Source organism: Ceratina calcarata, unplaced genomic scaffold (genome assembly GCF_001652005.2).
Source record: "Ceratina calcarata isolate Rehan_Ccalc_2016 unplaced genomic scaffold, ASM165200v1 scaffold301.2, whole genome shotgun sequence".
NCBI classification, from domain to species: Eukaryota; Metazoa; Arthropoda; class Insecta; order Hymenoptera; family Apidae; genus Ceratina; species Ceratina calcarata.
In genome coordinates, this window is record NW_017152577.1 from 1 (window position 1) to 15,799 (window position 15,799).

A 15,799-nucleotide genomic window follows, 5' to 3' on the forward strand; every position below is an offset into this window, starting at 1 on the left:
GTGTAAATGACTTAGACATTATTTAGAACGTTCAGGTGACAGTAATAATCGACGGCGTATCCTCCGTTTTGTAACAACCTTGTAAAAATGATCAAGGACCTTTCTTTTTTCCTTCCTCTCCTTCCAGCAAATTTTTTCACACTCACCTTGAATCCAACTTCTATTTTATATTGATGAATAAGAAAAGAAGTGACTGTAATGAACATTCAGGAAATTCGTCTCGAATTAAGCGATAAGATAGGCGAGGAACGTGGCGTCCAAAGAAATACTGAAATGAAACGTAGTCTAACAATGGAGCGTCATTCCTTAATAGAAAGATCGATACGAGGTAAACGTGATGTAACAAATTATGAAATTGATCACGTTTTTAGAGTTCCACTTTAAAGAATGTGTTTACAACAATAGCTTGTTTTATCAATCACATTCAGTTTCCTCATAAATGAATAAAATCTGTAGTCTCTTGTAGAGACAACAGGAAAATGAAATTCTTGAAGAGCACTTCACCTTCGATTTATGATGGAAAGATCGACAGATGTAAACGTAACGTAATCTAAACGTGATGTAACAAATTAAGAAGATAAAATATTTCTGGTTCCACTTCAAGTAATGTACTTAAAACGACAGACTGCTTTACCATTTAGGTATAGCAATGTGAACTCTACTTTTGATATTTTCTACATTTTTAGATATTACGTACAGTGTTTATATTTTTGTCATATTCAATTTTCTCATAAATGCATAAAATCTGTCTAATCATGGCAATAGTAAAATAACGAAACTCTTGCTTATCAGATAAGATCTTATCCTAATTTGTTACGTAGTCAAAGAGCCTTTTATTACTAGCAATAAATTATAAGCGTGCAAACGAGTTCGTTAATTCGTCGCACAGAAAGGTTTAGTCGAGACGCCTTGAACTGTTCGCGTAACGCTCCTGTAACGTGTATTAAGTAATCGGGTGAACGTGCTGATTCGCAGAGAGACCGAGATAATGACAGTGAAAGCGGAGGAGGGCGAACGTCCGAAGATCGAGACCTTCGACGACATTCTGCCGCACGTCGGCGAGGCCGGCCGCTATCAATGGTTCCTTTTCATCGTTCTACTGCCCTTCACCTTCGTCTACGCGTTCCTGTACTTCACCCAGTTCTTCATCACCCTGGTGCCGGCCGAGCACTGGTGCAAAGTGCCGGAACTCGACAAATGGAACCTCACCATTGATGAAACGTGAGCTACTTCTTATTCTATTATATTAAAAAAATTTCTATTCTATTAAAACATTGTATCACGTGTACAAGCTGATTCACCAGATATTAATTGATTTTCATCGTTATTATTATAGCTAACAAAGAATGTTTCGAAGTCTTCCCGTAAAATCGTATGTGTATAAAATGATAGAAGAGAAAGCCAGTCAGTAGAAATCGTGACACGAACAGAAATTGGTACATTTGCTACATTTGATCTTGCAGAATGGCCATTGCAATAGGCCAGAGACCATTCGATAACAATAATTAACCACGAACCGCAGAGAGCAATCAACGCTTAATCGCGAACCGTAGCCGCACATCATTCTCGAAATAGTCTATGACGGTCCGTCTTCAAAATCTTCCACTCATGTCAGATCTTGCCGTTTCACGATAACGTATCGCGGCATTAGAATATTTAAGTTTTAATCAGGCGCCTGAACGCCTTAATGTACGAATGTAACGAGTTTAATCAGACGGGTGGAAAAATCGGCGAATGACAATACCGTCACCCGCGATAACTTCCGCGTGTTTTACTCGAACAACTACGCGGCGGGAATTCGTGGTAAAAGGAAGCGGGACCACACGCACAGATCCGATGGCTCGATTCCAAAGAATGGAACGACCGGTCTACACAAGGAAAACCGTGTTTCCCACTGAATCACTCCGCGCGTGCCTACCGGTGATTTCCTATACCTAGCCGGGAACCAGTTTGGTCGACGACCTCCGGCAAATACCCACGCAAACCCGCTGTTAGACGTTCCGCGAACCGAGATTCTTCCTTGTTTTTCACGCGAGTTTCGAAATAGATGCATCGAATACGTGACTTGATGACTAAAATAGAATCCGCTCAGATCCCGAGTTTATATGCTATCCGACCGACCTTCGCTTTTACCTTTCCACACTTTTTCGAGAATTCTCTATTTTTATTGCTTTTTCCTTTTCAGCACTTACGTTCCATTCTATTCTTTTTATAAGCATTTTCTTTCTCAACGCAAATGATTCAGGAGGAAAATTAACTTATTTATTTGTTTATTAGTATTGTATCACTTTCGCTTATTATTATTTCTTTATTATTACATTTTGTATATGTTATCTCAGTTCTGTATTTAATTGTCATTTTGATTTTGTTACTGTTTACAGAGCTGTGTATTAATGAATAATTGAATAAATTACGAATGATTTTTTGAATAGGATCGCATTGGCTATACCTCCGGCGCAAACGGAGGAGCTTAAGATAGAAGGTACGAAGTCGTTCTCGCGATGTACCATGTACAACGTGAATTACACCGAGGTGATGCAAAACGGTATCAGAAAAGCGGATCCGTCGTGGCCCGTGGTACGCTGTCAAAACGGTTGGGACTTCGATCACAAGATGGTACCATACGAGTCGATAGGTATCGAAGTAAGTATCCATTATTCAAGTGTATTATAGTTTTTTAAAGAAAACTAAGACATTCCGAACGGCTGATGAATTAAGGCAGGTCTGAGTATATCAGAATGATTATAAATTAAACGATCCAATTTCTGTTCACATCTCAATTCCAACTCACTGGCTTATTTTTTCAAATTCTGTTTATTGATCTATTTTTCTAATATTCAGTGAGTAGAAATTGTAATGATGCGTCAATTAGAAATTCTACAGTCCTATTATTCCGTGAACAATCGGTCCACTATAATTTTCCTCATTCAAAACCATTCTTAATATTATAAAAGAGTTTCATGCTATGAAACTGTTTCATAATGTAAAAGAAAAAAACAGAATAAATATATGAATTTTCTCGTATCTTATAACATAAAAATAGAATAAACACTTAGATGACATAGTTTAGATACACACAATCCTTGAGAGGTCCAATTACACCGTATGAACAATATAGTGCTTTCAACCTAGCGATAAATGCAATGTTATGTAGATACGTTATCAACGTAAACGATTAAAACAAGAAAAGACATTAAAATGTCTTTAAACATTGTAAAGAAAAATTCTACGAGCTTGCGAAAGCAAAACCATGCAAATCGTTTTTCTTTACGCGTTCCCACCATCGTCTCCCGTTTTTTTTTTTTTTATTTTACGACCACGTCGTATTTTAGCATCGAGCATAATTTGCCAGGGAGATAACAATTTCGTTCCTGTTCCAGCTCGCGTGGGTCTGCGAGGACACATACCTCGGCTCCGCGGCCCAGTCCACCTTCTTCGTCGGCAGCATGATCGGCGGCTTAATATTCGGTTATATAGCCGACCATTACGGCAGGCTTTCAGCGTTGGTAGCGTGCAACACGGTCGGCTTCCTCGCCTCCGTAGGCACCGCGTTCTGCAACAACTTCTGGAGCTTCTGCCTGGCCAGGCTCGTCGTCGGTACCTCCTTCGATAATTGCTTCAACGTACTCTTCATCATCGGTGCGTGAAACTCTTCACTTCAATCACTTTAAGCGATACATAAAATAATCACGCTGTAACTATCGTTTCAGTGATCGAGTACGTCGGTCCAAAGTATCGAACTCTGCTCGCGAACATGTCGTTCGGGATCTACTTTGCAGCGGCATCGAGTATTCTACCTTGGATAGCTTACTGGATCGCAGATTGGAGGATACTCAGCGTGGTGACTGCGTGTCCCATGGTGGTCGCTTTCATCACCCCGTGGATCGTCCCCGAAAGCGCACGGTAATTCATTTTGCATCGATTCACAGAGTAAACACCGTTTCGACACATCACGCGTCGAATCAGTTTTGAAACAAGTTTGACGACCTACTTAAAAACAGCTATAAAACAGTGCATCTCGTCCCATCAATTCAGATGCTAACTAAGAAAGATACTTTCTTTTTTAGAATTATGTTTTATCGGTCAATGTATTTCGCAATTTGTACAGTTGGTACATAACCAGCGGCAAAGTGGACAAGGCGATCGAGATGTTGAAGAAGCTCGCGAAGGTGAACGGCCGGGAGGTGAAGCAGGAGGTATTTGATGAGTTCGAGAAGAGTTGCAGAGCTATGAACGAGAAGGACAAGCAGCTGAACAACTATACTGTCCTGGATCTGTTCAAACTACCACGTCTCGGTCGTATCACAGTCACCCTCATCATTTATTGGTAAATATACTAAATGTCCCAATTTCTTTTCTTATCACAGTTGCTACTCACTGCGCTTTGTACAATTTTATATGCACTCTTAAGCCAGTGATTAGAAATTCGAACGTTTACTATGGATCCCTGCTTTTTACTTAAGAAAATGAGTAATTGAAACAATCCGTTAATTCATTTCTTAGGTTGCTCATGGTTTGGGTGTTTGACGGTCACGTTTGGAACATGAAACTTCTAGACCGGGACGTCTTCATGTCTTTCTCGCTGGCCGCCCTCACGGAACTTCCAGCTGCTATTCTGCTCGCTCTCTTCTTGGACAGATGGGGCAGAAGATGGATGGGTTTCGCGTCGATGTGCATCTGCGGAATCTTCTCCTTCATAGAAATCGTATAGGAAAAAGAAAGGTCTGTCGAACCCGGCATTCAACGGCAGCGTACAAAAACTCGACTGCACTAGATTATAGCGACTGATCCGGTCGTGCGAAACTTGCCAAATCTTTTGTAAATATAGTCGTACAAACCTTGTGAATGTGTGATGCTAGATATTAAGATGTATCATGAATGTGTTGAGATATACGTAGAATCATTAAACTTCCTAGCGATTCGTTGAGAAAGAAACCTGGAATGAGTAAGTGTGTAGCTGAATTCTGGACGTAGAGAAAGTGTCGAGCCTATGTCTTCCTGTTACGAAGAGGATAACGTGCTACAGTATTTATACAAATTTTATTTTCGACGTCTGTTCTATGAATTAAGGAAATAAGATAATCATCATGAAAATAATAAACGTAAACGAAGTATCTTTTAGACCGATCGATTTATTATTATTATTATTTACGCAACGACATTGGCCTTTCATTCGATGGCACAATCTGCTTAAAATATTCCTAAATGGTAGAGTAACAGTCGTTTAAATTCCTCACTTTTAACGTTATCTTTGGATAAATGAGTCCAGCAGTTGATATCCTTAATGATATTACTTGAATGAGATACTACTTTTGCATAAAAAAAAGTAGTCCTTACTTAAAACGTTCGTTAACCAGCGAACATTGCACTTTCCTAGCTAAAAAGAATTCAACGCTTTATTTCTTTAATTAAATTTTTGTCCGATCTACTTTTATAAAACAGACGATATAAAAAAGAGTTTTCACCAACTACCGGACCGTATCGCGACAATTATAATGAGGATTAAAAAAAAAAGCTCTTAATATAAAAAGTAACTAGTAATAATTATATAGGAACACGTGTACTGGGCTTGGCTTATCGCCATTCAGAATTAGAATTAAAAATAAGAATACAGAAAAACGTTCGATTCTCTCGTACGAAAATCGAATATAATAATAAGTCTTAATTTCCTCATTCCTTTCCTGTGCTTGCATTTCTATTAATTGAATTATTGGCTGATCGAAAGCTGGAATGTTGCCGATTATCGTTCGCAGGAATGGTAATGCGCAAGCCCGTTGAAGTGCGACTTCTTACGCTGAGGTAATGACCAAAAACTCTGGTCATTTCCGAACTCTTCACCTTGTTTGATCGTTTGCGGCAGACTCTGACCCAAGGTTTCCGGTAGGAACAAAACCAGCATTGCACCCATGAACGATGCCGTGCTGATTATAAGCATTGGCAAACCTTGCCAAATCGCGGCCTATTAACAAATTGATTAATTGTGCAAATTTGAATAAAATGAGGTGGATTGATAACAAGAATAGACGGATTTGTTTACCGTGTCGACAATATACGGTGTTATGGAATGCGCTACTATTCCGAAAATATGAATCAACGATACGCCTTGCGATCTGACGGGCGTCGGCAGCAATTCAGCCGCGTATTGAAGACCGATGTTCGCTGCCATGTTTAAGCAGAACCGCGACATCACTGACATAGCTAACTTAGCAGGCACTGCAACGGAAGATCAATTACAAAATTAATGAAGATTCAATTTTAAACAGTAGTAATACAGTATAAAATAATGTTTTATAAGTGGAAGCTTACTGGAAACCAGCAAGAGTTCAGCGATGGAGAACATGCACGTCATCGCCAGGGTCAGAAATCCGCAGAGTCTGCGTCCCCATCGGTCAAGTAGTAAGGCGAGCAACAAGCCGGCCGGCAGTTCCGTGAAGCAGGCGAGCGAGAAGGACACGAACACCGAGCTCTGGATAAGCTTTAACGAATACACGTGGCCGTCGAAGCATATCACCGTGAGAGACCTGTAACGAGAACCACGGGTCACGAGCCGAATTCGTTACGACGGTCGGTTTTTTATACTTTCCAGAAGAAAACTAGTAATACGGTGTTCCGGGCCAGTCGGGGCGTTTTGAACAAATCGAACACCGTCGCCGTGTCGTGCTTCCTACTCGACGTCTCAAAGTTACTCTGCAATTTTCAAATATTATATGAAGAAACGCCTAAATTTCTGTTCACGTCGCAATTTCTATTCACTGGTTCGAGATTCCATATCAAAATTGTTGGAAAAAACGCAGTGAGTAGAAATTGGAACATTTACTACGTCAGACACGTCAATTTTCGTGGAGGTGTATGAAAAGCTTACAGTGAACTCTTGGTAAATACGTGGGTCAGGATTGACGCGGTTAATCCTGGCTATTTTTCGTAGCTTCTCTACGACTTTATCGAGCTTCCCATTGGAAACGTACCACCTTCGCAGAGTAAACATTCACGGTATGAGTAGATTTAACGCAGATTTCGAACAAACATGCGATTGAACGAGTGCTCGTGTGTTTGCTTACCGGGCGCTCTCCGGTAAAATCCACGGTGTGATGAAAACGGATAACAGTGGTAGGGCGCTAACGTAGGTGAAATACCGCCAGTTCGCGATGTAATAAGCCATCCATGGTAAAACCGTGCTGGCCACCGCGAAATACAGCCCGAAGGCGACGTTCACGACCAGGGTACGCTTTTCGACTGCCATGTACTCGAGCACTGCCATGTAATTGGTAGTTTTTAATAAAATGTACGATTCAAATGAATGAATTTAGATTAATCACGACACTCCTCGTACGTAGTAATAATTATGAGTAAATTGATTTTAGTAGTAAGATTATTGAGTAAATAGTAAGATTATGTAAGAACGTAGTAAGATTTATGAGTAAATTGAATGTAGAATAAATACACTGCCTAATTCATAAAAATATATAGAATACCAAATGCAAAAAGAATATAATATTTAAATAAATAAATTGTCTTACATAAAAGAACTGCAGTCTACCAGTAATAAAAGATACTTGAAGTATTATCTCATATGAAATTTCTAAACTGAATTACGTCTCACCGATAATGAGCGGTATGTCGATGCAATTGTCGTACGCCAGTCCAGTGAGGAATCTGCAAAAAGCAAAAGACCAGAAACTGTTGGCGCTTGCGGTGGCGACGGAGCCGAGAAGACCGAGGCTGTTGCAGACCATCAAAGCTGGGATGCGACCCTTGTGATCGGCGATCCATCCGATGATGAAACCGCCGAGTATGGATCCGCAGAAGAAGATCGCCTGCGCCGTTGATATCAGGTACTCCCGGTCGCATACCCAATCTAGCTAATCACCAGGGGCTAAGAGTTAGGTCAGTGAAATAGAGAATGCAATTCTCTCGGGATCATTTTTATTCTGTTTGGGGAAAAAATGCAAAAGAAACACGTGATGGATTCTTCACCTCAGTTGCAACACTGGCGTAGGGGACTTGCGTGAAATTGTACTCCCAACGATTGCATCCAACCGTTCTGTTCGCTTCCAGCGAATGTAGATCCTTGCCGCTATTCAAGATATCAGCGAAATTCAAATCTTTCTGATGACACCGATCGTAGTAGGGATACTCGACCGCTTTTGGAATTGATAAACGAATCCTGAACATAGAAAATGCTATTATTTATTCTTTTTTAATTTTTGTGTCTTTCCGTACTTACCTCTCTTCTTCGGTGAAATTCGCTTCCACCAGTTCGTCTATCTTGCACCAGTACTCTTTAGGGGTAATCGTGATGAAAAATTGCGAGAAGTAAAGGAAAGCGTAGATCACGCCGAAAGGTGCTAATGCTAATAAGAGTAGCCACTGATATCTTCCGTTATCGCCGACGTACGGCAGGACGTCGTCGAAGGTTTCCAGCCTCGGCCTCAACCGAGTCGTTTCGGTGGGACCCATGGATTTATCCAAATCCTTCGAGTTCTTCATTTCTCTAAAATCGATCGATTTCTACGTATAATACGAAAGTATTCGAAAACTTATATTCTCAAAGTTTAATCAACGAAATAATGTTAAACTATTTTGTTTAAAACAATTCAGAATTTACAGTATGGTCTCAAGATTATGTCTAATTATGTTCAACAAGTATCCCGCCAATAAATACTACAATCGCGGTACCACTTCTCGTCATCCAGTTGATAATCGTAATCACACTGATTAGTGGCAGACATCTCTGCAAATGCAGCATAATTAATCGCATAGGCAGGCAGATATCTTACCCGTCGTTCATGGTTCTTAAAATGAATTCTCTTCGAACGAAACTCTCGTTGAACAATCGGCAATCGATGGAAGGATCCAACTGAAACGAAGCCGAATGTTCACAACCGATTTCGAATCGTTTGAACTAACAAATCAAGCGTAAGTGTTTGTCCCAGGCGTTGACCAGTTATTATGCCGGAAGGTCAAGTGGATCGTGACACGCGAGTCGTTTCGTTTAAATTGAATTGTAAATGAGACGCTCTTGAAAGGGCATGGACAACTGTGCGAACTGCGAACGCCTAGCAACCAGCTGTACTCCAGAGCCTAAAGCACATGGAAGAAAAAGAACCGTACGACCAATCAGGCCCGCATTCTCAGAGAAATCTTCCGTTCTTTCTACAATACATATCTATCGTAGCGTCTGGGAGACGAGTGGAAAAAACTGGACGATTAATAATTGGCAGGCGTTGGCTTCGTAATTCGAGAGCTACTTTGACTTTTTAAGGAAGATATTTAGAGAATAGTTAAATTTTAAATCTACAACAAATTAATTTAACAATACTTATTTAAGGGATAAATTCTTAAGGGTCGCAGATAAATGAATGAATCTTTAATTCAATTGAACTGCAATTAATAATAATTAACGTTTAATTTTTTATTAAAAATTAAAACTATTCAAGCAACATAATTGAAGAAATTCGAATCGATTGAATTTTAATTCTTAATTAAAGAATCTTGTCGATTGAGATTTACAGAAATTTAGTTACGGCAATTAGAAAATCCGCAACCCTGTACAGCGTTCGTAATATAATTAAGCGATGAAAATTCGAAGTAAATAATGTTTCCACGATATAAAAATAGGACGTCTTACGTTTCAGCAAACGTAATCCAGCGGCAAACCGAAACTCCGTTTCTTTCTTCTCTTCGCTCGAAACACGATACGACTTAGCAACCGATCGTAATTAATTAAACACCTCTGGATCCACTAATACCACAGGGGGAACACAATTAACAATGAATTGCGTAACGCGGAAAAAGTCTCAGCCGAATCATCTCTTGCCTTTTCCACTAAATAACTATCAAGGATAACACCTGTTACTCGAAAATGAAATTGTAATTAAAATAATCTTCTCAAGGCAAAAGAAAACAACCGGCCCAGTTTCCTCTGTCGAAATTATTACAGAATTTTATAAAACAACAATAATTGTTTTCCTCGGAAACAAACGCGTCCGACGCCTGTGAGTTCTTTCACGGATATGAAAGGGAAACCGGCTTCGCTGATATAAAAGCTCTCTGCTAGATCGAGGAATCGAAGAAAGCTATATGCCCCGCACGCACGTGTTCGTTATAACGGGAACGGGAGGGAGGAGGGTGTCGAAGAAGAGACGCGAAACGAAACGAAGAATTCGCACGATTCTCGAGTTTAGCATCGATCGAATTCGATTTACTTGCGACAACATCGTTCAAACGTTCTTCCGAGTGAAATGACACCAGGACGTTTTAGACAATGCGCAGTGTTCGAGTTTTGAAAGGGTAATTGACTGATAACGTTAGTCATTATAATGCCGTTTGCTAATTTCAAATTTTATCTGTGAATGTAACGAGACGCACAGTAAAATAACAATTGAACGAACTCATACGATATTAATAGTCAAAACTGGCCTGATTCAGAATATTTTAAACTTATCTCAGATTTGAACAGACACATGATAGTTCTCTAACGATAAGTTTAGCAGCCACTGACATGACTTACATAATCACACACAACTATTTTAATAATTGCTAACGAATGATTTTAAGCAACAAAACGAACAGTAAAATAGCATACAATTTTTAAAATCGTTCTAATTCAAAGTATTGGATAAACTTATTTGAAATTTAGTCAATATTCAAACAGATATGTGGTAGCTTTCTAGCGAGAAGTCACTGACACTGATAATTGCTATTTAGTAACTCCAAATTTTATTTATCTATCAATGATTTCAAGCAACGAAGGAACTCATACAATTTTAACAGTAAAATTGTTCTAATTCAAAATATCGGATAAACTTACTTGAAATTTAGTTAATATCCAAACAGATACGTGGTAAGTTTCGAGCGAGGAGTTTAGCGGTCACTGGCACTGGTAATAATAGTAGGCAACATCAGTTACGGATCTGCTACTGTGACTGATATTATTTCAACGGGTTTCGTTCCTACCCGATCTGGTATACTGACTAATCCTCTAAGCGGCAAGAAAGAAAGATAATAATACATTACTGTATTATGTAAACTACATTATGTCACTCGATGCCTATATATAGTCTGATAGTCTAATTGGTACATTTAGAAATCACGCATGCTTATTTGTGCAACCAACAATTTTTATTATAAGGTATATCGAAAAGTTCATCACTGCTTACAAAAATTTATCTCAACGTATCGTCAAAGTTTCATGAAATATGAAATATGAAATGAAAGAACACATTGTCATCTTTATTCTTATAATAAATGTTCCGATAATACGTTCAGAGTTTATGCATGCTCATTTACGGACTCAATTTTCTTTATTATGAGATCTGTTAAAAATCTTGTCGTTTTTATGGCAAAGTTTATCTGAATATATTGTGAAGGTCTTGTGAAGTGAACCAACAAATTATGGACTATATTCCTGGCAATATCTGTTTCAACAGAGCACTCAGAGTTCAGACGTGCTCATTTACGGACTCAATTTTCTTTATTATAAGACTTGTTAAAAATCTTGTCGTTTTTATAGCAACGTTTATCTCGACATGTTGCGAAGGTCTTGGGGAATGAAAGAAGAATTGCAGACTATCTATTCCTGGCATAAACGTTCCGACTGACAACGAGACCTTTTTTCACTGTCCATTGTTATTTCCGTACCTTCGTTACTTGACGAATAAAGAAACGTTAGAATTTCAATCGTGTAACATAAGTTCTTGAAGAATCCCGTCTACCTTGACAAGCCGATCGCGAGTAACGCGAGCGGAGCTGGATCATCTCAGCAAAAATGAAAATACTTTCGCTGCAGAGGACGAACGGGGCTTTGCGTAACGCTTTGTTCTTGAAATACAATCGCAATCTAGCGAAGCGGACACTGTTGTAACCGTTGCTGAAATGTTATTATACATGAATGTTACGTAGATTACACAATTTCTTCATTTTATTCACATCTTCTCTATCTGTAAATTAATTCTCTTGATCGAAGTGTAACGAGAACGACTGCTCGCCAGGGAATTTCGTAATGACAATGGTTTATCATCATAATATTTTGTTCTAGAAAGACAGACAAGGTTTCTTAGAATACACGTTTCGTGCGTGAGATATTGAGACACATAAATTGTTTTCATATGAATATTTTATTAATTAAAATTAATTACGATTATCGACAATACTCAGAGAGTATTACTTTTACAAGATAACTTATTTCTATCGTTTTTACAATTAAGTTCCATTTGTACTACGAGATTATATATTTACAAATATGATAGAAGTCTAGTATCGACGATATAAATCTGTCCTAATTTACCTAAAAGCTAGATGTTAACAATTTACCAGAGCTACAAAAAAAATTGAATAAAATATCGAATTGTCCGAAAAGTCCGACTGTCAGAAGGCATTTTTCAAGTAGGTGGTCACAATTTTTTAACCAAGTAGTGACGAGTGATGAGAAATATATTATTTATAATATAATATTGAGCAGAAAAGATGAAGAAAAATTGTAGAACGAAACGACGCCTATATAATTGAATGAATTCTGAATCTTTGAACCGGCACGAACCCTCCGGACAATTCAATACATTAAAAATAAGTAATTCTTGGTAGAATATTTACAAATGCTGAACATAGAAAGGTCTAATCGGGACAGAGTTCCTTTCACATTTTACATAAGACGTACGTGACGATCGTGATCGAAACAGATGTCCTATTTACATCGAACGTGCTTATATCAAGGTAACAAGATTAATTCTAATTATCTCTTAGCATTCTTCATACACACAAATCCATTCGATACTGTCCCAATGTTTTTTTATACTTCGCCAGGGCACGCGACACGTGAATAAAATAATCGATCAGTACGTAACGCATAGTGTAATAATTAACACGTCTTGCGTTTGAGGCGTTCGTCGCGACTGCCGATTGCGTCGCTATAATATTAATTGGCCAAAGATAGTGCTTACTAAAAGTCGCGAACCCTCGCCTGTTGACTTAACATTGAGTCTGGGATAGCTATTCTCGGATTGGTATAGTTCGCCGGCGAACGAGATAAGCAGAAAGCAAATTCCATTCGTGCGGTGAAAGAAAGCTGTACGTTCAACGTGCCTCGATGGAAAAGTAATTTGTTAGAACTTCTTGGATCATGCGTGGAAGCATTTTCGAGAATGACTTGTTCAATAAGAAGTAGACTGATTCATAATGTATGTACGTATGTATAATACCGAGGGCTCAGACGTCAATATGTTATGAGATCTAGGAGGATAATCCTCGGCCCTTATTATGACAATCAATTCAGTATATTAAAAAACAGGTGGAGACTCGATGACGATCAGTTTCATTAAAAAATGGCACGAATTATGAAATATCAAAACGCTGATAATAATTAGACTGCAGATTCTTATGTAAAATAAACTTTTTATGATAGTTTTAAACATTGCAATATTACTTTGTATTTGGTATTCTAAATATTTTTATTATATGCAGTGTTTATATTTTTAATATGTTCAATTTTTTACACATACATAAAATCCGCAGTCTAGTGATAATTAGGGATGGGATCAAGTACCTCGCAAACGCGTTCGAATTTTGATTGAATTCGAACTCTCTATAAGTACTTCGGAAAATAGAAACAGAATTCGTAAGTGTAGTCGAACTTTCCACTTGCACTTTAGTAAACGGAAGTAATACTTGCAAGTATACTCAAACCTTGGTCGATAGATTCGAAACTTTTATGAATCTCAGAAATTTTCTACATTTAAAATTAATTATGTAAAATATAATTAAAATAAAGTTATATCCTGTGATCTAATTGCATGTTTCATTAATGACACCCTTTACCCCTTTCTGTAGTCTCCGTAGAAAGATTATTTTCTAAATTAACAAATATCATGGACAAGAAATAAACAGACTAAAACCTAATATTGTAAATGAAATATTATTCTTAAATAGTTATGACTTTAATAAATAAAATACTTAAGATCGACTATACAATTCTGATTCAATTCCTTTCAACAGTTACTTATACGTATTTTTTCGAAACTTGTAAGTACTTATTCCGAGGTTCGATATGCAATAAAATAAATACTTTTCAAATATAATCATAGAAACATTATTGCCTTTGAGTACAAATCGAAACTTGTTTATTGAAACTGACTCGAATTTGTGAGTACATATCGAACTTGATCCCATCGCTACTGATAACCGACAGCATTATTTGATTCAGTTAATTTAATTACCACTGGTGTCACGCTCGTGGAACAAACATTACAGTCTCTCCACCTCCACGACCGCGTTACCGCTTTTCCTTGACCTAACGCTGGACCTGCTAATCATGCTGCTTCTCATCGCTTCGCCTCGCGTGAACGCCTTCATCGAATTCCTCGCGCTGCATCTAGAGAAAGATCTAAACATGGCGACTGGTGGTGTTTCCTCGTCTTCGCGTTTCCTATAAAAAGATCAAACTGAATACCTGCACCCACACCCTCCCACGAAAACAGATATGGTCCGATAGCCTCTAGAACTCAGTCATTAATCATGAATCTCAAGAAATATTAAGAAAAGGTTGAAGGCTTCTTCGTAGCTGTCGAATTTTTACCTTCCGATGCAAGGCGCGTCCCACATTTTCTGGTTCTTCCCGAAGTCCTCGCCGTCCTGCAGCGTCTGGGGCAGATCCTTGTCCAACGTCTCCGGCAGGAACAGCGTAAGAAGACCGCTCGCGATGCCGAGGATGCCCAATACCAGAAGAGGCAAAATCGGCGAGACTACGTCGAGGTACACAACGAACGGTGCCAGGATACTAGCTACGTATCCCATTATATGTATCAGAGCTACGCCCTGAGCCCTGACTACGGTCGGAAGCACCTCAGCTGCGTACTGAAGCCCGATGTTATAGGATATGTTTATCCAAAATCGGCCGAGGATCGCCAGAGTGGCTGAGTAAATGTCTGAAGAGAAAAAGTTAATTGAAAACTGAGTAGATGATTTTAATTGAATTAAAAAATTTATGCATACTATTGGAAACGGTGGAAGCCCAGATGCTGAAAATACCGGAGACGACGAGTGAACCACAAGCCAGCCATCGTCTGCCCCATCGGTCGAGGACGAGGGTGAGGAATGTGTCAGCTGGCAATTCGGTGGCTGCAGCGATCGTAAACGTCATGAACACGTTCAAGCCTAGATTATTGACGTTTCGTACGTGACCATCGAACACCAAAGAGATCGCCATCCTGTGACAGAAAATATGTCAAAGAAATTGCACACTTACTTCGATTCCGATATGCTATCGTTTGTTGTGGAGAGGAAATTCCTTGGTAAAACGTGGCAGTAGATCGGACCTCGTATTGAAATATCTTTTGCGAAAAGACTATTTTATACATATTTCTCTTGACAAAATACTGACAGCAATTTGATGAATACGTACCATATTACAATAAATAGGATAGTGATGTTCCGTAGCCGTGGAGTTCGAAACAGATCCAACACTGAGTACGTCTTATCTGCTTCCTCCTCTTTGCATATTTTTATACAGGTCTCCTGTTGTTATAAATGATTAAATTATCGGATTTCTGCATTTTCGTGAATATCTGAGGAATTGGTAGATTGTTGATTAGGAATAATTCAGCTAAGCGCTGACATACTTTAAAGCGGTGTCTAATGTTACAGTTCAAGTACAAATTTTTCATTTTTTATTTCTCGTTTAAACGAAGAAAAACTTTTTGCAATAAATAATTTTATTTATTAATTAATTATTGGCGCTTGCGAAAAAATTTTTATAGATAAATTGTAGCCACTGACGTCCTCTATAAGAAAGATTCTATGTATTTTT

General features: G+C 38.6%; 3 protein-coding genes across 7 annotated transcripts in view; 1 reads left to right on the plus strand and 2 right to left on the minus strand.

The window, feature by feature from the left end:
- The first annotated feature begins 849 nt into the window (after positions 1-849).
- Positions 850-5,121, plus strand: LOC108624167 (carcinine transporter-like). The gene is made up of 6 exons (XM_018023278.2): positions 850-1,221; positions 2,433-2,643; positions 3,381-3,639; positions 3,711-3,903; positions 4,109-4,327; positions 4,504-5,121. Exons 1-6 carry the CDS (start codon positions 989-991, stop codon positions 4,709-4,711), a joined length of 1,323 nt encoding a protein of 440 aa, XP_017878767.1. The 5' UTR covers positions 850-988; the 3' UTR covers positions 4,712-5,121.
- On the minus strand, positions 5,113-10,960 carry LOC108624210 (carcinine transporter-like). Of its 5 annotated transcripts, none has more exons than XM_026812929.1 (11): positions 10,811-10,960; positions 8,778-8,857; positions 8,225-8,491; positions 7,975-8,164; positions 7,601-7,859; positions 7,059-7,251; positions 6,863-6,968; positions 6,584-6,687; positions 6,307-6,521; positions 6,038-6,213; positions 5,113-5,959 (listed from the first exon to the last, which is right to left on the minus strand). In XM_026812929.1, exons 2-11 carry the CDS (start codon positions 8,786-8,788, stop codon positions 5,741-5,743), a joined length of 1,740 nt encoding a protein of 579 aa, XP_026668730.1. In that variant the 5' UTR covers positions 8,789-8,857; positions 10,811-10,960; the 3' UTR covers positions 5,113-5,740. The 5 variants fall into 5 exon arrangements, with proteins under 5 accessions (XP_026668730.1, XP_026668729.1, XP_026668728.1 ...); XM_026812928.1 differs by lacking the exon at positions 10,811-10,960 and adding an exon at positions 9,629-10,556; XM_026812927.1 differs by lacking the exon at positions 10,811-10,960 and adding an exon at positions 9,629-10,556 and having other exon boundaries at positions 8,778-9,081.
- Positions 10,961-13,438: 2,478 nt separating this feature from the next.
- LOC108624171 (organic cation transporter protein) overlaps positions 13,439-15,799 on the minus strand; it is an 11,003-nt gene continuing 8,642 nt past the window's right edge. Inside the window, exons 5-8 of the mRNA XM_018023283.2 lie at positions 15,395-15,507; positions 14,986-15,200; positions 14,570-14,918; positions 13,439-14,419 (exon numbers count right to left, since the gene is read on the minus strand). Of these exons, the coding sequence (XP_017878772.1) occupies positions 14,239-14,419; positions 14,570-14,918; positions 14,986-15,200; positions 15,395-15,507 (858 nt within the window). The 3' untranslated portion in view covers positions 13,439-14,238. The remainder of the gene's footprint in view (positions 14,420-14,569; positions 14,919-14,985; positions 15,201-15,394; positions 15,508-15,799) is intronic.

Excerpts from the sequence above, each read along its gene's own strand:
- LOC108624167 (XM_018023278.2), top strand. The coding sequence starts at position 989 with ATGACAGTGAAAGCGGAGGAGGGCGAACGTCCGAAGATCGAGACCTTC. Across the intron at positions 2,644-3,380 it reads ACGAGTCGATAGGTATCGAA|CTCGCGTGGGTCTGCGAGGA; the intron begins GTAAGTATCCAT and ends TTCCTGTTCCAG. Across the intron at positions 3,640-3,710 it reads CAACGTACTCTTCATCATCG|TGATCGAGTACGTCGGTCCA; the intron begins GTGCGTGAAACT and ends CTATCGTTTCAG.
- LOC108624210 (XM_026812929.1), bottom strand. Across the intron at positions 7,252-7,600 it reads CGACATACCGCTCATTATCG|TGCTCGAGTACATGGCAGTC; the intron begins GTGAGACGTAAT and ends ATTACATGGCAG. Across the intron at positions 6,969-7,058 it reads ATTTTACCGGAGAGCGCCCG|GTGGTACGTTTCCAATGGGA; the intron begins GTAAGCAAACAC and ends TACTCTGCGAAG.